The sequence below is a fragment of the Ciconia boyciana genome, chromosome 33 (assembly GCF_034638445.1).
Source record: "Ciconia boyciana chromosome 33, ASM3463844v1, whole genome shotgun sequence".
Classification (NCBI taxonomy): Eukaryota; Metazoa; Chordata; class Aves; order Ciconiiformes; family Ciconiidae; genus Ciconia; species Ciconia boyciana.
The window spans coordinates 1,178,177-1,199,523 of NC_132966.1; the positions used below are offsets into that span (position 1 = coordinate 1,178,177).

At 54.7% G+C, this 21,347-nt stretch overlaps 2 protein-coding genes across 2 annotated transcripts in view; both read left to right on the forward strand.

Annotated features, from left to right (window-relative positions):
- Positions 1-21,347, forward strand: part of CAPNS1 (calpain small subunit 1) — a 91,630-nt gene that overhangs the window by 4,941 nt on the left and 65,342 nt on the right.
- ARHGAP35 (Rho GTPase activating protein 35) overlaps positions 1-21,347 on the forward strand; it is a 28,055-nt gene that overhangs the window by 2,645 nt on the left and 4,063 nt on the right. The window contains 6 exon segments of the mRNA XM_072848892.1: positions 7,590-11,494; positions 18,399-18,543; positions 19,818-19,895; positions 20,335-20,466; positions 20,876-20,981; positions 21,146-21,346. Coding sequence (XP_072704993.1) covers positions 7,796-11,494; positions 18,399-18,543; positions 19,818-19,895; positions 20,335-20,466; positions 20,876-20,981; positions 21,146-21,346 — 4,361 coding nt within the window. The 5' untranslated portion in view covers positions 7,590-7,795.

Here is a 21,347-nt window from a genome sequence, read left to right on the forward strand (position 1 = left end):
TTTTGGGGATGCCAGTTTGGAAGCTTGTCCTCTCCGGAGCAACGCGATCCAACCGTGAGCATCTGGTAGAGATCCGGGTTTTCATACCTGGATAATTTTCTGCCAACCCAAACCACGGTGGGTTTTCTTGATGCCGGTAGGAGAGGAGCCGGTCCCCTCGGGAGCCGGGTGGTTTGGCTGGGGAGCGTCCGGCGGGGCTGTAAAACCCCGCGGAAAGACGCCCGATGAGATAACGGCCGAGGTCCAGCCTCCCTGCGGCCGCGTCTTCCCTCCCCGCCACCAAACTCCGGTTAAACCAGGAAAATCAGGGCGGTAGGCGCATGCTGAGCTTCGCGCCCGCGGTGTCTGTGGCCGCCCGACAGCCGCGGGGCAACGGCGGCCCTCGTTTCGGGGTGAATTGGCTTAATTGGGGCGGGCGAGGGGCTGGGGCGGCGAGGTCTGCTCGCTTTTTTTCTGAAGGAAACGGGATTTCTTGCGGTTGCGGTTGGGATTTGGGTGCGTAAAAGCGATTTTTATGGCGACGCCAGGTTTCGGCGTGGCTGTCGCGGAAGGTGATGCTCGCGTTTGCGCTGGGCTCGAAGCCCACCAGTCAGCTTCTGGCCACGGCCGACTTAAATGGTGTGCGCCAGCGTTTGGCTGGCCGGGCTGGGACTCAACGGTTGGTCTTTGCCCCTTCGCTGAGGGACCTCTATGAGCCCTCATCCTTTGGCCTCGTCCTCGTTGAGTCATTTGGACGTTGCCCCGGTTTATTTTCCTTGAAAACGAGTTTCGAGTTGGTTAGCCGGCGGGGCGGGGTGGTTAACGCTCTGGTACCTTCTCGGCGAGGTGACTGGTGGCGGAGCCGTTAACCGCCCGGGTTGGGTGGGATGGACGGCTCCGTCCTCGCTGCGGAGACGTTTCTGGTTGGCTTTTGCTCTGGTTGGGTTGAACGCCTCTGGGGCTGTTGGTGGCAACGCACCGGGAAGGGCTCCGGTTGGTCCATAAATATAGATCTATATAAATGTACGGACGTATACGTTGACTGCAGTCAACGGCTTGATGTCCAAATGGAGATCAGCGAAGAGCGGTGTCCCTCAGGGTTCCGTACCGGGACCAGTGCTGTTCAATACCTTCATCAACGAGCTAGACGGTGGGATTGCAGAGGACGCCAAGCTGAGCGGTGCCGTTGGTACCCTCAAGGGAAGAGCTGCCGTCCAGAGGGACCTGGAGACGTTGGCCAACGTCAACCTCATGAGGTTCAACAAGGCCAAGCGCAAGGTCCTGCAGCTGGGTGGGGACAATCCCCGGTCCCAGCACAGGCTGGGGGATGGAGGGAGGGATGGAGGGATGGAGGGATGGAGAGCGGCCCTGCGGAGAAGGACTTGGGGACGCTGGGGGGTGACAAGCGGGCCGTGAGCTGGCAACGTGGGCTCGCAGCCCAGAAAGCCGAGCGTCTCCTGGGCTGCATCCAAAGCAGCGTGGGCAGCAGGTGCAGGGAGGGGATTCTCCCCCGCTGCGTCCGGCTCTGGGGTCCCCAGCACAAGACAGACGTGGACCTGCTCGAGCGGGTCCAGAGGAGGCCACGGAGATGGTGCGGGGCTGGAGCAGCTCTGCCGCGGAGAGAGGCTGAGGGAGTTGGGGTTGTTCAGCCTGGAGAAGAGGAGGAGACCGTACTGCGGCCGTTCCATCCTTAAAGGGGCGTGTAGGAAAGCCAGAGAGGGACTTTTAGCAGGGTCTGCAGTGACAGGACGAGGGACAACGGCTTTAATCTGACAGAGGGGAGGGTTAGGTTGGACAGGAGGAAGAAATTCTTTGCGATAAGGGTGGTGAGACACGGGAGCGGGTTGCCCAGAGAAGTTCTGGATGCCCCATGGTGGGAAGCGTTCAAGGTCAGGTTGGCCGGGGCTTGGAGCAACCTGATCTAGCGGGAGATGTCCCTGCCCACGCAGGGGGTTGGACTGGGTGGTCTTCGAAGGTTCTTCCAACCCAAACCCTTCTATGACTCTCTCTATATATTCACACATACACATATACGCATATATAAGCGTCTACGTGTAACCCCGCGGTCTGAGTCCTTGTGAAGCTGTTGGCAGAGCCAACGACTCAACCCAACGCCGCCTTTCTACCGACCCGCCTCAAAGCTGGTTTCTCCCCTTCTCCTGCCGGGAACGCCGCTGGAGGAGCTGGCCTTGGCCGGGGAAGGGGGTTACAGCCGCGCCGTAACCAACGGTCTGCTCGTTTGTGAAACCCCCTTCGTTAGGAGAAAAGCTCAAGTCCCCGCAGAGAGCTCGCGCCTTGCCACCCATCGTTCTTTCCTACGTGTCTGCGGAGAGCCGGTGATCAACAAGTCTGTCTCTGCTGCCGGCACACCAAAAAAAAAACCCAACAAACCAAAACAAGCCCCGTAAGAGGTTGCTTTTGCCTGGCACTTCGCTGACGGTGAAAGCTGCGGGAGGGGAGCGTGCGGCACGAGATGATTAATATTCACGCAGCACCGCGTATCCCTTTCCCCATCCCGATAGCACTTGACCTTTGCCTTTTGTCTCAGGATGACTGAATTGTTTTTAAAGCCTTTTTATGAGTTGACGAACGCGGCGGCATCGCCTCGTGTTGAAGGCGGCATTAGGGAAACTTTTAAATACCTACATGAGAAGAAACGGCACTTTTTTTTAAAAAAGATTATTTTTTATCCCTTGCTATGTCATTTTGCTGTGGATAACCGTCCAGGATATTTATCTTACGATGGAGGAATAGCGGTTTATTGGAAAGGGGTTGTAATCTCAAGGTGTATTAATTTTTGCTTAACGTTATCCCGGACTCAGATGCGCCTTTGCTGTGCTGCGAGATGCTCCTGGCTACCGCCTCGTTGCGGAAAAACCTTTGCCTGCCCGTTTTGAGATGCTGTTTAACCACGTATTTATTCCACACCCCTCCAACCTTTTTTCCTTTTAGTCCGAGAGATTTAATGATCCCGCTGGGGAGAGCGCGCCCAGGCCGCTTGGCTCCTGGCCAGGTATTTCCACCGTTTAAGCCATCAGATCGTTTCACGGCGCTTCGATGACGCCGTGGCCGGGTTCGCCGAAATGCCTGAGAATAAGCACGGCTGGTTCCGAACTACCTGAATCGCCTGCTGTGGTGGGATCGTACCGCGTGCCTTTCCCAGGGAAAGGGAACGCCGAACCCAGTCCTCTTGTTTCTAAGCTTCACGGTTGGTTTTCTTTGGTTTTTTTTTTTTTTCTTTTAGGGCTTTGAGCAAGTTCAGGTTTGCCACTTGCAGAGGACAGAGCGACCGTAGGTTTGGCGTCTGAGGCTGGTCCGTGGCGCCAGGTGGTTTAACCGGCAGCCGGAGAGACGTAGAGCTTGGGGAGCAGCGGGATCTCCGGGGGACCCTGTCACCCGACAGCTCCAGATGGTTTTTTTTTTTTGGTGTGATGTTAATACACCCAGAAAATGAAGCGCTGGAGATGCCCTGCGTCCCCTCGAGGCCCTGCGGGGCTGCCATTTCTTGTCGTCTCTGCCTCTGCGTAGTCCAGCTTCTAATTTAGAGCCTTAGCTTATTTAATTTAAAATTTAATTTTCTTAAAAATGCCAAGTTCGGAGGGGTTCTGGGTGCAGGACCGTGCGGGACGGAGAGGCTTGTCCCACGGCAGGCTGCAGTCCAGCCGGTCACCGCTCCGCAAACAAGGTGTAGGTGAGATCGTAGCTGTGTCTTCTTAAACCCTCTGCACCCTGGATTTAATTCCATCTGATTTCCCAGCGGAAACGCCGGTTCTGCCGTTATTTTTGCCCCTGGCTTCGTGCTGTGCAGAGCGCTCGGTGCCCCGGGCGTCTGTGGCAGCGGGTTGAGGAGGAAGAGGATCCCATCGACCTGGAGAGAGAGCTGCAACACAGAGGTCATTCCCCTTAAATAAATGAAAAGCCGTGCCAAAAACTGGCTGGCGGCATCCGCGCTGCCGTCGGGTCCCCTGCCCTTGGGGGTTTTCGAGTCACAAGCTGGAGTTTCTCCTCCCACAGCGCCCGCCGGGGCCTTCGTGACCCTGGTGAGCGCCGCAGAGAGCATGAAGAAAGCTTTGTCTCCGGTTTAATAGCGTTTGGGAAGCTGCTTTAATTGAACGTACTATTAATTCTGGGGCTGTTGCGACACACGCACGCGGGGAGCGTTGGGGACTGGCGGGGAAAGCCGGGTTTAGCGCCGGCAGCCACCCAGGCTTATCGGCAGTCAGGGTTGCGTGAGCTGTCGTCGCTGGTGGCTGTGGTCATACCCAGGTTTCAGGTATCTGGGGGTGGAAAATTCTTTTTTTCTTTTTTTCCTTCTCTTTGGGTCTGCTGCCAGCTTCTTAAGAGGAAACAAGAGCTAAATTCCCCCCGCTTTGCTGGAATTAGCAGAGCGGGTCCCTTCTTCTTCCTGGTCCTCCAGGCTGGACTTTGTGGCGTAAATGAGTAACTCCTGACTCAGGGATTTAGGGGAGAAAACGAAAGCGAGCACCGTTTGACACCGGTTTTCCCCTTCCTGTGCCCTGAGCAGAGGAGAAAGGACGTCGCTTCGTTAGGCTGAGCTAGACGAGGAGCTGAGGGCGTGAGCGCACCCCAAAACAGGGTGGGTGTGAAGCTTTCTGCGGCTCCTGGGTCTGAATCTGGGGGTGAGTTCCTTATCCCGACGCCGGGCTGATCCCTCTGGCTGCTTTCCCATCGCAGGCAGAAAAACACGGTGGAAACAGGCAGGCTCCCGTGTGCTGGCCAGGACGGATCCCGCCGCCCGTCCCAGCGCTCCCCCGAAACCTGCTCTTACACCGCTGCGCTTCCGAAACCTTTTTGTTTGTTTGTTTTTAGGTAATTAAAGCCTAATTTTAAAGGTATGAAGTTGATCCGCAGGAGGAAGCGGGGGAAATGACTCTCAGGGGTTGCATAGGATGCGTGGTGATTTTTTTGAACTATTATCCACATCTAATTTCTATAATTTTGGTGTGGAAGCCCCACCCGCAATGTGCTCGGATGTCCCAGTCTGTTGCTTTTTGCCAGCGTAGGAAACGCTCGTGCAAGCGAACGTGAGCAGGATGAAGGCGATGGTGCGAAGCCGAAGGAGCTGCCTCTTCTGGAATTCGCTTTTGCTCCCGAAACCCGGTTGTGGAAACGCTTTTGCAACCTTGTGTACCGTGAGCTTTGCCGACAGAAGAGAAAAAGGCAGGCAGAAGTGAACGGAAAACCTGAATTTCACCAAATTAATCAGAAACTCGTCGGATGGTGCTGTCGCCCGGCCCAGCCACGTCCTGCAATTCATTAATAAATTGCCGGCTTTGCGCCAAGGATTAACATGGGAAGCGGTGCAGGATCCTCCACGCCGGCCCTTCCTCGCCCTTGTTGGACGCTTGGTTCGTTGCTGCCTTCGCTTGTCGCAGAATTGGTCTCGGAAATCAGCGGCTCCGCAGCTCCAGGGGGTTTTATTTTTTGCAGAAATTTGGGAAAGTGGTTTGACGTCCGCGAGAGGGCTGGACACAGCCGGGGAGATGGTTCGTCGTGCGGCGCACCCGAGGATAACCCATCTGTTGCACGAGATTAAGCGTTTCGGACCCAGATGGTTAAAAGCTTAAATCAATCTTTGCAAAGATCCAAACGACCCATTTTGGGGAGTTTCTGCTACTGGGACGCGGTGAGAAAATTTACAACCGGGAGGGAATTCCACCGTCCTGGCGCTCGTGCCCTGTTTCCAGCTGCCACGTCGGCTGGGCTCTCCGGCCAGAGCACGGGAGCATCGGAGAGGAGACAACGGCTCGCTGGTTCGGCCGCCAGTCAGACAAACCAGTTAAAACAGCGCCAGGAGTAAGCTGGGGCGTGCTGGTGTCTCGACGGGGTCCGGGTGCTTGGCACCCGCCCGGGCTCGTCCTCCAAAATGGGGAGAAACGGCAAGGATTGAGGAAAACCACGGGAGGAAGAGCGGTGTTCCTGGCGGGGCTGCAGAAAAAGCCGCGCAAGCAGCCCCGAGCCCCGGCCGGCCTCCCGGGGAGTAACTGCGTTCCTTCAAATTGAGCGATGAGTAATTATTTGAAGTAATTAAAGGTTTGACAGCGGCTCGGCAGCATAGTTTACATTGCACCGGTGCTGCGGCTGTTACACCCTTTTACCTGCAAGAGTCTCACCTTGAGGAGTGACACGCGCCGCCGATAAGTGATGTTCCCGCGGGAAATAGCACGTCCATGGAAGAGCCAAGAGTTTGCAGACCAACTCCTAAAATGCCCCAAATCCTTGCGTTTAAGCCCAAACACCCATTTCTTCTTCGTGGCCTTTGGATCGTGTAACCTGGTGGCTCGGCTGATGCGGGTGACCTCACGGAGGGGTGAAACGTGGGGGGGTTTTTTTGAGATCAAATGAACGTGAGGGTAGGTTTTTGAAAGCAAAGCGCCCGAGAGCGTGGCAGGCTCGCAGCAGCCTTTGTCTGTCGTGTGATTCAGTCCAACTGGGGAACTGGTAGAACTGCACCATCCAGACATCAAAGCGGAGGAGACGGTGTGGAAGGCCGTGCTCCTTGGGTTGTTCTGACGACCCGTGGTGTCATCTGCACGCGAGTTAATTTTGAGTTTGCCGTAAGCTGAAAACTCTTCCGCTGTTTGATTGTAAAGCAAATGATCTCAACTGCCGCGTTTCATAGAACCGCAGAAGGTTTTGGGTTGAAAAGGACCTTCAAAGATCCATGGGCAGGGGCATCTTCCGCTAGATCAGGTTGCTCCGAGCCCCATCCATGGAGTCATAGAAGGGTTTGGGTTGGAAGAACCTTCGAAGACCACCCAGTCCAACCCCCTGCGTGGGCAGGGACATCTCCCGCTAGATCAGGTCGCTCCAAGCCCCGGCCAACCTGACCTTGAACGCTTCCCACGATGGGGCATCCAGAACTTCTCTGGGCAACCCGCTCCCGTGTCTCACCACCCTCATAGTTTCAAGAGCAGTAATTGGGATCGTCCCTCCCTCGAGCGCTGCTCCGTCCAGGAGGACTTCCTCTCATCGGCTGATGTTTTGGGCACATTGGGCACCTCCTCAAGGCTTTAGTTGGATCTCTGTGCCTTTTTTTTTTTTTTTAAACTATTCTGATCCTATTAGACCCCATCTGCCTGTGGGGAGCGAAGAGGTAATCCTCCCGGTAGAAGCAGTATCGGGTGTTAAGCCGGCGCTACGCTTGATCTTAAGTCAAAAGGCAAAGAAAAGACGGGACGGTTTGTTCTACTCGCTTTCTTTTCGGCGTTGAATCGGAAACGCCCACGAAACAAACCCTCTCCCCCAGGCTCCGCCGTGCGTCCCCTCGTCTTGTCCCTCCGCCGCTGACCCATTTTTCTTGCTCCCTGCCCGGCTGGGGGGCAGACCGTGACCTTGATCTGCCTTCGCAACACAGTCGGCTTGTGGTTTGCGCCCACAAGCCGCTTGCGACGACGGTGGGGAAGCCGTGCCCGCTGCGGTTAGCGCTTGGTCGGATGCTGCGGCTGGCGCATCTTCGCCGCTGCCGGTATCTCCCCGGCGTCGGCGCTAGCGTTCGAGTGCGAGGCGTATAAAATGGTACAGGCAGAATTAGGTCTGCTTTGGGGTCCCTGAGCTGAAACGCTGATGGTTTTTTCTCTTTCTCCTAGGGGGAAACGTCGGCCGTCCAACGACGGGGACCAGCAAGAACTGAAGCGCTGCTGGTACGTACAGGATGGGAACGACGAATTTCATCGCCCCGGCGCCCTGCCTGGCTTGAGAACTGTCACCCCGCCTTCCATCGAGCTCCCAAGTCGCACCGGGTGCCGGAAACACTAATCCTCTCGGAAGCAGTTGACTGGGACAGGATGTGTGGATGATGATGATGGCAAGAAAGCAAGATGTTCGCATTCCCACCTATAACATTAGCGTGGTGGGATTGTCCGGGACAGAGAAGGAGAAGGGGCAGTGCGGCATTGGGAAATCCTGCCTTTGCAACCGCTTTGTACGGCCCAGCGCGGATGAGTTTCATTTGGACCACACTTCGGTTCTCAGCACCAGTGACTTTGGGGGAAGGGTGGTCAATAATGACCATTTCCTCTACTGGGGGGAAGTTGTGCGTTCCCTGGAGGACTGCGTCGAATGTAAAATGCATGTTGTGGAACAGACGGAGTTTATCGATGACCAGACCTTTCAGCCTCACCGCAGCACGGCCCTGCAGCCCTATATCAAGAGGGCTGCTGCGACCAAACTGGCGTCGGCTGAAAAGCTCATGTACTTTTGCACTGATCAGCTTGGGCTGGAACAGGACTTTGAACAAAAACAGATGCCGGATGGAAAGCTGCTGGTGGATGGCTTTCTTCTCTGCATTGATGTTAGCAGGGGTATGAACAGGAACTTTGATGATCAGCTCAAATTCGTTTCAAATCTTTACAATCAACTAGCGAAAACAAAAAAGCCCATCGTGGTGGTCCTGACGAAGTGTGACGAAGGCGTGGAGCGGTACATTAGGGATGCACATACTTTTGCCTTAAGCAAAAAGAACCTCCAGGTCGTGGAGACGTCGGCTAGATCCAATGTGAACATTGACTTGGCTTTCAGCACCTTAGTGCAGCTGATCGATAAAAGCCGGGGAAAGACTAAAATCATCCCCTACTTCGAAGCTTTGAAACAACAAAGTCAACAGATAGCTGCTGCTAAAGACAAGTACGAGTGGCTGGTCAGCCGCATCGTCAAAAACCACAACGAGACGTGGTCGAACGTGAGCCGCAAGATGCAATCCTCTCCGGAATATCAGGATTACGTCTACCTGGAAGGAACGCAGAAAGCCAAAAAGCTGTTTCTGCAGCACGTCCACCGCCTCAAGCAGGAGCACATAGAGCGCCGGCGGAAGATGTATCTTGCCATGCTTCCTCAAGCGTTTGAAGCCCTCATCCCGGACCTGGACGAAATAGATCACCTGAGCTGCGTAAAAGTGGAGAAGCTCTTGGAGACGAAGCCGGACTTTCTGCAATGGTTTATTGTCCTGGAAGAGACGCCCTGGGATGCCACGAGCCACATCGACAACATGGAGAACGAGCGCATTCCCTTCGACCTGATGGAGACCCAGCCCGCCGAGCAGCTCTACGAAGCTCATTTAGAAAAGCTGAGGAATGAGAGGAAAAGGGCAGAAATGAGAAGAGCTTTCAAAGAAAACCTGGAGACTTCCCCTTTCATCACGCCCGGGAAGCCCTGGGAGGAAGCGCGCAGTTTCATTATGAACGAGGATTTTTACATGTGGCTGGAGGAGTCTATTTATATGGATATCTACAGCAAGCACCAAAAACAGATTATAGAAAAGGCCAAGGAGGAGTTTCAGGAGCTGCTCTTGGAGTACTCGGAGCTGTTTTACGAACTGGAGCTCGACGCTAAACCCAGCAAGGAGAAAATGGGCGTCATTCAGGACGTCTTGGGTGAAGAGCAAAGGTTCAAAGCTCTGCAGAAGCTGCAGGCTGAGCGGGACGCCCTTATTTTGAAACATATCCACTTTGTGTACCACCCGACGAAGGAAACGTGTCCGAGCTGCCCGGTTTGCGTAGACTCTAAAATCGAGCACCTGATCAGCTCCCGCTTCATCAGGCCCTCCGAACGCAACCAGAAGAACTTGCTCTCGGACTCCAACATCGACAGGATCAACCTGGTGATCCTCGGCAAGGACGGTTTGGCGCGCGAGCTGGCCAACGAGATCCGGGCGCTCTGCACCAACGACGACAAGTACGTGATCGAAGGTAAGATGTACGAACTGTCCCTGAGGCCGATCGAGGGCAACGTCCGGCTCCCCGTTAACTCTTTCCAGACACCCACCTTTCAGCCTCACGGTTGTCTCTGCCTTTACAACTCGAAGGAGTCGCTGTCCTACGTGGTGGAAAGCATCGAAAAGAGCAGAGAGTCGACCATCGGCAGGAGGGATAATCACTTGGTTCACCTTCCTCTGACGCTCATCCTCGTTAACAAGAGGGGGGACACCAGTGGCGAGACACTACATAGCTTGATACAGCAAGGCCAGCAGATCGCGAGCAAGCTGCAGTGCGTCTTTCTGGACCCCGCGTCCGCTGGCATCGGGTACGGCCGTAACATCAACGAGAAGCAGATCAGCCAGGTTTTGAAAGGGCTGCTGGACTCGAAACGCAACTTAAACCTCGTCAGCTCGACCTCCAGCATCAAAGACCTGGCGGACGTCGACCTTCGCATCGTCATGTGCTTGATGTGCGGCGATCCGTTCAACGCGGACGACATCCTTTTACCCATCCTGCAGTCCCAGACCTACAGACCTTCGCAGTGCGGCAGCAGCAGCTCCGTCCTCCTCGAGTTATCCATCGGGCCGCACAAGAGGCGCGTGGAGCTCTCCCTCCTTTCCTACCATTCCTCTTTTAGCATTAGGAAAAGCCGGCTCGTCCACGGGTACATTGTCTTTTACTCGGCGAAACGCAAGGCGTCCCTGGCCATGCTACGTGCCTTTCTCTGCGAGGTGCAGGATATCATCCCCATACAGGTCGTGGCGCTCACGGACGGCTCCATAGACATCCTGGACAACGACTTGAGCAGAGAGCAGCTCACCGAGGGTGAGGAGATCGCCCAGGAGATCGACGGCAAGTTCACCACGATACCTTGTAGCCAGCCGCAGCATAAGCTGGAGATTTTCCACTCGTTTTTTAAAGACGTGGTGGAGAAAAAAAACATCATCGAAGCCACCCACATGTACGACAACGTGGCCGAAGCCTGCAGCACGACGGAGGAGGTGTTCAACTCGCCTCGAGCAGGCTCCCCTCTCTGCAACTCCAACCTGCAGGACTCGGAGGAGGACGTTGAACCCCCCACCTACAGCCCCTTCAGAGAGGACACGTCCATGCCTGCCCTGCCCAAAGACCACTCGAAGCTTTCCATGGAGCTGGAGGGGAACGACGGCTTGTCTTTCATTTCCGTCATGAGCACTTTTGAAAGCAAGCTGAACAACAAAGTACCTCCTCCGGTGAAACCAAAGCCCCCCGTGCATTTTGACATTACGAAGGGGGACCTGTCGTATTTGGAGCAGGGGCATCGGGACGGACAGAGGAAGTCCGTGTCTTCTAGTAGCTGGTTGCCCACCGACTGCTTCGATCCTTCCGATTACGCCGAGCCGATGGACGCCGTGGTCAAACCCAGAAACGAAGAGGAGAACATCTACTCCGTGCCTCACGACAGCACCCAGGGCAAGATCATCACCATCCGAAACATTAACAAAACCCAATCGAACGGCAGCGGTAACGGCTCGGACAGCGAGATGGACACCAGCTCCCTGGAGCGGGGCCGCAAGGTGTCGGTTGTTAGCAAGCCCGTGCTGTATCGGACGCGCTGCACGAGGCTGGGCCGGTTTGCTAGCTACCGAACCAGCTTCAGCGTTGGGAGCGACGATGAGCTGGGACCTATTCGAAAGAAAGAGGAAGACCAGACTTCCCAAGGGTATAAAGGCGATAATGCCGTTATCCCCTACGAAACGGCCGACGGCGAAGATCCGAGGAGGAGGAACATCCTGCGCAGCCTGAGAAGGACGACGAAGGTAGGCTGGTGCTTTCTGCCCTTCGGTCGTGGGATTCGCGGGGTAGAGGTCGGGACGTACCGCCAGGCGTAAAGGCTGAACGAGGGCGGGAGCCCCTGCCGTCGCGTTCAAGGCGTGTTTTTCATGTGTTTACTGATTGATTGAGGAGTAGGGTGAGCGCAGAATCTCTTTATTTTATTTTTTTTATTGTGTGTTAACTCGCTGCTGGCGTGGACTGCGTGAACTTGCAGTCCTACAGCAAAATCACCTCTGTCGTTTCCACCGCGGGCGTTTGCCTCTGACGACTTTATCCTCGCGACGCGCTTCTAAGAAAGTTCGTTCCGCACTCAGAAGTTACGAGTTTTGAGGTACGATTCACCGAAACGTGGGTGCTTTGAAACGTGGCCTCTATCTGCCTTGTAAATTCTCTTTAACGTGGATGAACGTCATAAAGTTACTATTATCGGCGTAGAGTCGTTTAAAGAAATTGGGTGAAGCTAGATGTGTCCGACCAGAGAAGACGCTGGTAAGTTGAGGACACGTCTAAGTTGTCCGTTGCCACTTTTGGGCGGCTCTTCTCAAGGCTCTTTAGACGCATCGTGCGCCGCGGCTCTACAAAACCAGCCTTAAATCCACCTGGATTCGCTGCTGCTCTTCGGCACGATGGTGGATCTGCTCTTTAGAGGGTGAAACTGGTTTTGGAAGAGCCCGTTGGTTCGGGGTGCTGTGTGGTTGAGTAGTCTTTGGACTTCTTGGCCAGCACTTGGCGCGCCAAGGCCAAGCTTTGCCCGCTGAAGGCCGGCGCTTGGCACGCCGATGGCCAAGCTTTGCCCGCTGAAGGCCGGCGCTTGGCAGGCCGATGGCCAAGCTTTGCCCCTTGGAGGCCGGCGCTTGGCGCGCCGATGGCCAAGCTTTGCCCGCTGAAGGCCGGCGCTTGGCGCGCCGATGGCCAAGCTTTGCCCCTTGGAGGCCGGCGCTTGGCGCGCCGATGGCCAAGCTTTGCCCGCTGAAGGCCGGCGCTTGGCGCGCCGATGGCCAAGCTTTGCCCGCTGAAGGCCGGCGCTTGGCGCGCGAAGGCCAAGCTTTGCCCGCTGAAGGCCGGCGCTTGGCAGGCCGATGGCCAAGCTTTGCCCGTTGAAGGCCGGCGCTTGGCAGGCCGATGGCCAAGCTTTGCCCCTTGGAGGCCGGCGCTTGGCGCGCCGATGGCCAAGCTTTGCCCGCTGAAGGCCGGCGCTTGGCGCGCCGATGGCCAAGCTTTGCCCGCTGAAGGCCGGCGCTTGGCGCGCTGATGGCCAAGCTTTGCCCGTTGGAGGCCGGCGCTTGGCGCGCGAAGGCCAAGCTTTGCCCGTTGGAGGCTGGCCCTTGGCGCGCGAAGGCCAACGGTTGGCCGTCAAAGCCACGCAGCCCTGAGCGTGAGGTGGCGGCGTTGGGCGTGTGGTGGGCGTCCTGCCCCCCCCAAGACGTGGCGGACATCTTGGCTCCAGCACGTGGACGTGGATGGAGAAGCCAAGTCCTGCTCGCGTGGTCCATGGGAACGAAAGCGCCTGGCGCTGCGGCAGGATGGAAGCAAGCACGCACGCACGGTGTATATGTACATATATACGTATAGGTATATACACACAACGCACAAACATATGATCCACGTTATATATGTACACAGCCGCAATCTTTATATACGTACAGGTATATCATATGCGTGGCGCATACACAGGCACTTGCGTGTCGTGCCTACAGGCATGCATACGTGTTAAATATACACGCATTACATGTTAAAGATACATTCACAGACATCACACAGGTAACATACATACAAACATGTGCACACATCTATATACATATATAGATGCACATATATATACATGCGCATATTATAAGCACGCACACTATGAACACACTTATGTACACATATATACATGCACGCTTTATGCACACCCATATTTATATACACATACATTATATATACACACATATGCATACACTTATATACACACGCTTATGTATGCACGCATGTACATACGCACGCACACATATACATATGTGCACACCCATCATTATATACACCCATCATTATATACACCCATCATTATATACACCCATCATTACATACACACACATGCATGCTCACACATATATATACATGCACACATGTGCATGCACACATATAGACACATACATACTGTATTTACACACACATATATGCATGCACACATTATATACACACAGATACACACATATTGTATACAAACAGGCATTACATGCACACGTATCTTATACATAAATGCTATATACATGCACACACATATAGACGCATATATATACATATGCACACATGCTATACACATGTACATACGCATACAGACACTATACACACACACACACGCACAATATATGCGCACACATATATTGTTGTGTATGTATCTGTACAGGCACGTACGCTATACGTACATACGTTACAACGTGGGTGTATATACGTGTGCGAGGAAGAGGAGGAGGAAGGGGGCCGAGGGAGCAGCGGCAGCCGCTGGACGTCCTGCTTGGAGCCGCCTGGTAATTAAGAGGCGTTATTAATTTCCACTGGAAACAAAGGGAGAGCCGCCCGCAAGGGTCTGCCAAGCAGGAAGGAGCAAAACGAAATCCTCCTCGGCGGGGAGGACGGGGCCGGAGCGACGCCCTCGGCCTCCGGGAACGACCCCGGTCCCTGCGCTGTCGTACCGCGAGCTTCCTCGTCGTACCGCGAGCTTCCTCGGTTTCCCTTCTGCGTCCAACTGGTGAAGCATCGCTTTCTGCTCGCTGCGTTAAAGAAAGCGCCGCCTGGATTCTTCTGCTCGGGGGGGGGGTCCTCAAGGATCGGGGAAAGCCGGTTGCTCTCATCCAAAAAAGCTGTTTCAAGGCCCCCCCCCCCCAAAAAAAAAAAAAAAAAAAGGTGTTTCGAGGCTCCTCCCCTCCCCCAAAAGGTGTTTCGAGGCTCCTCCCCAAAAAAAGGTGTTTCGAGGCTCCCCCAAAAAGGTGTTTTGAGGCTCCTTCCCAAAAAAAGGTGTTTTGAGTCTCCGCCAAAAAGGTGTTTTGAGGCTCCTCCCCAAAAAAGGTCTTTCGAGGCTCCTCCCCAAAAAAAGGTGTTTCGAGGCTCCTCCTCAAAAAAAGGTGTTTCGAGTCTCCCCCAAAAAGAGGTTTTGAGGCTCCTCCCCAAAAAAAGGTGTTTCGAGGCTCCCCCAAAAAGGTGTTTCGAGGCTCCTCCCCAAAAAAAAGATGTTTTGAGTCTCCCCCAAAAAGGTGTTTTGAGGCTCCTCCCCAAAAAAAGGTGTTTCGAGTCTCCCCCAAAAAGGTGTTTTGAGGCTTCTCCCCAAAAAAGGTGTTTCGAGTCTCCCCAAAAAAAGGTGTTTCGAGGCTCCTTCCAAAAAAGGTGTTTTGAGGCTCCTCCCCCAAAAAAAAGGTGTTTCGAGTCTCCCCGAAATACCCACATAGGCAGAAACTTCCCTTGCGGTGACGCTCGATCCCGCGCTGTGGGACACGCCGAGAGGAGTGTGGGAAGAGGCTGCGCTGACGGGACGGGTTTGGCTTTATAACTGGCTTGTTTGGGTTTATAACCGGGTTTTTTGGGTTTCCAGCCGGCGTTTTCGGGTTTCGCTTCCTGTGCTGTATTGTAGCCCGTCCCCTTTTCCAAGGGGAAGCCGAGGGACGCGGCCAGACAGCGGACGCTGCCGCTAATAGGGGTGCTCGGCATTTTAATCGCTCCCCCTTAATTTTGGGGATTTATTTTTAAGTCGCCGTTTCGTCTTCGTTTTGCCAACGGGATGGTGCGCGGTGGCGGGTACCGCCTTGCCCGGGCTGGAGGAGCGTTTGGGTTTCCACCTTTGCTTTGGTGACACGTTGCGGGGTTTATTTGCTCGTTCCTTGAAGTTGAGTAGTAAAATCCTAATCGTAGAATCATGGAATGGGTTGGGTTGGGAGAGGTCTTCAAAGATCCATGAGTAGGGACATCTGCCGCTAGATCAGGTCACTCATCCATAGAGTCGTAGAATCACAGAAGCGTTTGGGTTGAAGGGACCTTCAACGATCATCTAGTCCAACCCCCCTGCCACGCGCAGGGACATCTTCAACTACATGAGGTTGCTCCAAGCACTGTCTATGGAGTCGTAGAAGGGTTTGGGTTGGAAGAACCTTCGAAGACCACCCAGTCCAACCCCCTGCGTGGGCAGGGACATCTCCCGCTAGATCAGGTCGCTCCAAGCCCCGGCCAACCTGACCTTGAACGCTTCCCACCATGGGGCATCCAGAACTTCTCTGGGCAACCCGCTCCCGTGTCTCACCACCCTTATCGCAAAGAATTTCTTCCTCCTGTCCAACCTAACCCTCCCCTCTGTCAGATTAAAGCCGTTGTCCCTCGTCCTGTCACTGCAGACCCTGCTAAAAGTCTCTCTCCATCTTATAAGCCCCTTTATATAGGGAAAGGCCACCAGGAGGTCTCTCTTTAGTATGTCCATGTCTCTCTTGTACTGGGGAGCCCAGCGCTGGACCCAGCACTCCAGGTGTGTCCTCACCAGCGTTGAGCAGAGGAGAAGGATCACCTCCCTCCACCTGCTGACAACGCCTTGTCTAACACAGCCCAGGACACCGTTGGCCTTCTTTGCAATGAGCTTCCGCCTCACGGTCAACTTGGTGTCCACCAAGACCCCCAGGTCCTTCTCTGCCGAGCTGCTTTCCAGCCGGGTTGTTCCTCCCCAGGGGCAGGACTTTGCGCTTCTCCTTGTTGAACTTCACGAGGTTCCCGTCAGCCCATTTCTCCAGCCTGGCGAAGTCCCTCTGGCTAGCAGCACGACCCTCTGGGCTATCAGCCTCTCCTCCCGCTTTGGTGTCATCTGCAAGCTTGCTGAGGGTACGTCTGCCCCATCATCCAGATCATTCATGAAGGTGTTAGACAGGACTGGACCCAGGATTGACCCCTGGGCTACGCCGCTGGGCGCCGGCCTCCAACTGGGCTTTGCTCCGCTGATCACCACCCCTTGGGCCTGAACCTTCAGCCAGTCTTCAACCCACCTCACCCTCTGCTCATCAGCAGCTTCTCCAGGAGAACCTGGAGATGGAGTCAGAGGTCCTACTGAAGCCCAGGCGGACGCCGTCCACCGCTCTCCCCTCGTCTACCAGACCACTTCATCGTAGAAGTTCACCAAGTTGGGTGAACTTCCCCTGGGTGAAGTCCCATTGGGTTCTCCCATTTTCTGGTTGTTCCCTTCTGCACCCGGAGAGGTTTTTTCAGCTAAAGACTGCCAAAAACGCCTATTTTCCTGCCCAAAACGCCTATTTTCCTGCCAAAAATGCCAATTTTCCTGCCAAAAACGCCTATTTTCCTGCCCAAAACGCCTATTTTCCTGCCAAAACGCCTATTTTCCTGCCAAAAACGCCTGTTTTCCTGCCAAAAATGCCTATTTTCCTGCCAAAAACGCCTATTTTCCTGCCAAAAACGCCTATTTTCCTGCCAAAACCGCCTATTTTCCTGCCAAAAACACCTATTTTCCTGCCAAAAATGCCAATTTTCCTGCCAAAAATGCCTATTTTCCTGCCAAAAATGCCTATTTTCCTGCCAAAAACACCTATTTTCCTGCCAAAAATGCCAATTTTCCTGCCAAAAACGCCTATTTTCCTGCCAAAACGCCTATTTTCCTGCCAAAAACGCCTGTTTTCCTGCCAAAAACGCCTATTTTCCTGCCAAAACCGCCTATTTTCCTGCCAAAAACGCCTATTTTCCTGCCAAAAATGCCAATTTTCCTGCCAAAAACGCCTATTTTCCTGCCAACAATGCCAATTTTCCTGCCAAAAACGCCTATTTTCCTGCCAAAAACGCCTATTTTCCTGCCAAAAATGCGTATTTTCCTGCCAAAAATGCCTATTTTCCTGCCAAAACCGCCTATTTTCCTGCCAAAAATGCCTATTTTCCTGCCAAAACCGCCTATTTTCCTGCCAAAAATGCCTATTTTCCTGCCAAAATGCCTATTTTCCTGCCAAAACCACCTATTTTCCTGCCAAAAATGCCGCAATAAACAGGCACTGCTGTTTATTTTTTCACCTCGGCCGTGACATCCAGCAGGCTCCACCTTAGATGTTGGCGAGCGATGACGTTTGGGATGAAATCCGTCAGCTTTGCAAAGCCTTCGGTCAGGTTTAAGGTCCCGTAGCGGGGAAGGGAGCGTTGGGAGAAGTGGTTTCCCTGTCTGTAACCGCCGGCTCCGCCTCTCTCTTCAATAAATACGTTATTTGTGATGATAATAATTCATTTGAATAAATAATAACGGCAGCCCGCTTGAATAAGTGTCTTATTCCTAATATAATAATAATATATAATACAACATGCATTGGAATAAATAATAATGCGTTGGGATAAATAACAATTCATTGGAATAAATAATAATGCTTTGGAATAAATAATAAATGACTCGAATAAATAGCAATCCACCGGCATCGGCACGTTATCCGGCTCTCGTGGCTGTCGGTGAGGATGCCGCGGATGCGGGAGCATCTCCGGGAGGGTTTTTCCCCCCGCCCCGGCTCCCCTTGGACCTGGCCCAGCTGGGAATTCAGCCCGGCAAAGCGGTCGCCGTGTTTTAGGCTTTATCCGTGGCTACGCTCGGATATCTGCGAGGTACGGATATCTCGGATATCTACGCCGCGAACTACTGTCGTGGTTCGGTCGGCCGAGGAGCAGCGGGAGTTTGTCGGGGCCGCGGCTTTCCCCGTCGGATCGGTTTGTGCCGCTCCTGCCGAAATAACTGGATTTTGGCTGCCGATATCCTTCGCCGTGTCAAGGTTTTAAGAGCAGCCTCCGCATCTTTCCTGTCTCGGTGGTAACGGGTCGATTTGCGGATTTAAGCGTTTAAATAAACGGGCGGATTTGCGGTATTTGCCTCAACTCCGCTCCTGCTCTCTCCCGCAGAAACCAAAGCCCAAACCTCGGCCGTCCATCACGAAGACGACGTGGGAAAGCAACTATTTTGGGGTGCCTTTGACCAACGTAGTGACTCCGGAGAAACCCATCCCCATCTTTATCGAGAGATGCATCGAGTACATCGAAGCAACAGGTAAGAGCGACCGGCCGCGGAGCTTTCTGCCCGGGGGAAGGTCTCTCGTCGCAGGCTGGAGCACGACGGCGACGCGCGGGGAGGTTTTTTTCTGCACCGCGAGCTCGGGTCGCCGCGGTTTTTCTGGGAAGGCGTAAAATTCTTCCCCGGATCCTTTTTTTATTACCTGGCAAAACGAGCGTGCCCGGAGAAACGCTGGCCTCGGATGTTTGCTGTTCCCATCCCGGCCTCGGAGGCGAAGGGCTGAAATAATTCAGGCGAACTCCGGCTGCCTTCGGGTGGGACGTTTTTTTGGGGATCCACCTTGCACCTTTCCCTCCGAGCGGTTGATGTCGGTGGGTACGGCGTGAAGTTTTCAACCTCTGCCAGCCCTAATTAACACCGAAAATAAGCTCCAGGCTTTTTTTCCCGACGGCTTTTTCCCTCGTCAGGCTCTTGCTCTGGGTAGCTGCAATGGGGAGATCGGGCAGCGGGTGCTTCCCCTTTCTCCGGCATTTATTTTTGCCGATGGCAAAGCGTGAGCCGACGCCGCTGCCGCATCCGAGAAAAAACAGCCGGTGCCGCTTCACCCCCTTGTCTCCCATCTGGAAAATCCAGGCAGCGTTTTCTCTTCGGGGAGAGCGGGGTTCGTTTCTTTTTCCCCCCACTGCGCACCGAAAAAAAAAAAAAAAGAATATTATTTGGGTGAAGATTCCTTGCAGGAGGGCCGTCGGTGTCATCGCAGCGTGCCGTAATTTGAATTAATCCTTAACGCTTTAAACGGGCACAAAGCGACGCCAGGAGTTGAACGTTACCCTGGGGATAAATCACCTAAAATCGAGGTTGAGGTTTGGAGGAGTCGTGTAAAAAAAAAAAATACGATGGGGGGGTAAAAAGATAAATCCGGGTGAGAAATTCTGCGTGGAGCTCCGGGCGGGTTGGTTTGACGTTAACTCGCTGTAACTCCTAATTTTTGAATTAAAAAAACCCCAAAAAACCAAAGATCTCTGCAGGGCGCTGGGTTTAAAAGGTTAAAAATAATAAATGGGGGAACTTCCCCCCCCATTAGGATGAGATCGCAGGCTGGGTTTAAAGTCGGATTTGCCGGAGGAGCGGGATTTTGCGGAAGGGTAGGGATTTGGGGTCTCCTTGCTTCCAGGCTTTGGGGAGCAAATGAGACGTATGGATTTTAATGCCTCTAAAGAGTTTATAGGGGGGTTGTCCCTAAAGCTCCCCCCCCCCGCCGTTTGCCCGTGCCCCCCCTTGCACCGACATCTCCTCTTTTTCCTCGCCAGGGCTGAGCACCGAAGGCATCTATCGCGTCAGCGGCAACAAGTCGGAGATGGAGAGCCTGCAGCGGCAGTTCGACCAGGGTAACCTCCGCGGCCAAGATTCTTCCTTTCTCACCCCAAAACCCGCGCCCGCCCCCGCCGCCGAAGTGTTTTTAGGATGAAAACACCTTTGGATGCGCTTAACCCCTGTTGTTTTTATAACCCGGACGAGGCCGACGTGGCCGCGTTGCCCCGTTCCATCCCAATGAGCGACGCCGGGCACCGGGACTCTCCGGTCCCCGCGTTTTTCTGGGCGTTTTATCCATTTTCATGCCCCTTGTGCCGCTGGCGCAGCTGCTGGCCGTCAGGCTTCGGCTCCTCTGCGAAACGGAGATTCGGGTCCGCGGCTGGAGGCGATTTTCCGCCGAGCCGCATCGTGGCGAACCCCCCCCCCCCCGCCCCGTCGGCTTCCCGCACCCCTCGGCGCTTCGGGGTGCGACGGCGAGCCTGGGGGTGTAACCCCGAGACTCTCTCCTTGCAGATCACGGGCTGGACCTGGCTGAGAAGGATTTCACCGTCAACACCGTGGCCGGAGCCATGAAGAGTTTCTTCTCCGAGCTGCCCGAGCCCCTGGTCCCCTACGCCATGCAGGTTGAGCTGGTGGAAGCCCACAGTGAGTACCGCCGGGGGGGCCCCAACCCTCCTCCCGCCCCAGCCCAGCCCGTCTCCTTATTAATTCACACCGTACCGGCTCGTTTGCGGGCACGTCTCGTTAATTCGTATCATAAAACCCCATTTGCGGGCACGTCTCCTTATTAATTCACACCCTCCAAGCCTGTTTCTGGCCGGAGCTGCTCTGGCCCGGCATCGCCGCCCGATGCCATGCTGTGCCCGTGAGCAGCGCGGGTTTTTGCCGGGTTTATTTTCGGGAAGACCGATGAGCCGCTCAACTCGGTGGCCCACAAATCCGCCCCAAAGATGAGGAGGGATCCCGCGGCAGGACGCTGCCGTGACCGGCTGCGATGCCCGGCGAGCGTTTCTCTGCGGCGGCAGCCCCCCGACTCCGCTTTCCCTCCCGGCAGAAATCAATGACCGGGAGCAGAAACTCCACGCGCTGAAGGAAGTGCTGAGGAAGTTTCCCAAGGAGAACTACGAGGTCTTCAAATACGTCATCGGGCACTTGAGCAAGTACGTAGCGGGGTTCCCAGGACGTGGGGAGGGCTCTGGGGCACCCCAAAGCCCCCTCAGTGCCGGGACTGGGGGGTCGCCTCTGCAGCCGGATGGTGTCGAGGCAATCGGGGTCCCTGACGGCGTCTCCCCGGCATCGTCTTGTCCCCTCTCTCCCACCGCAGGGTCAGCCACAACTCCCAGGTGAACCTGATGACCAGCGAGAACCTCTCCATCTGCTTCTGGCCCACCCTGATGAGACCCGATTTCAGCACGATGGACGCCCTGACGGCCACCCGCACCTACCAGACAATCATCGAACTCTTCATCCAGCAGTGCCCCTTCTTTTTCTACAACCGGCCCATCCTCGAGCCCCACAGCGCCGCT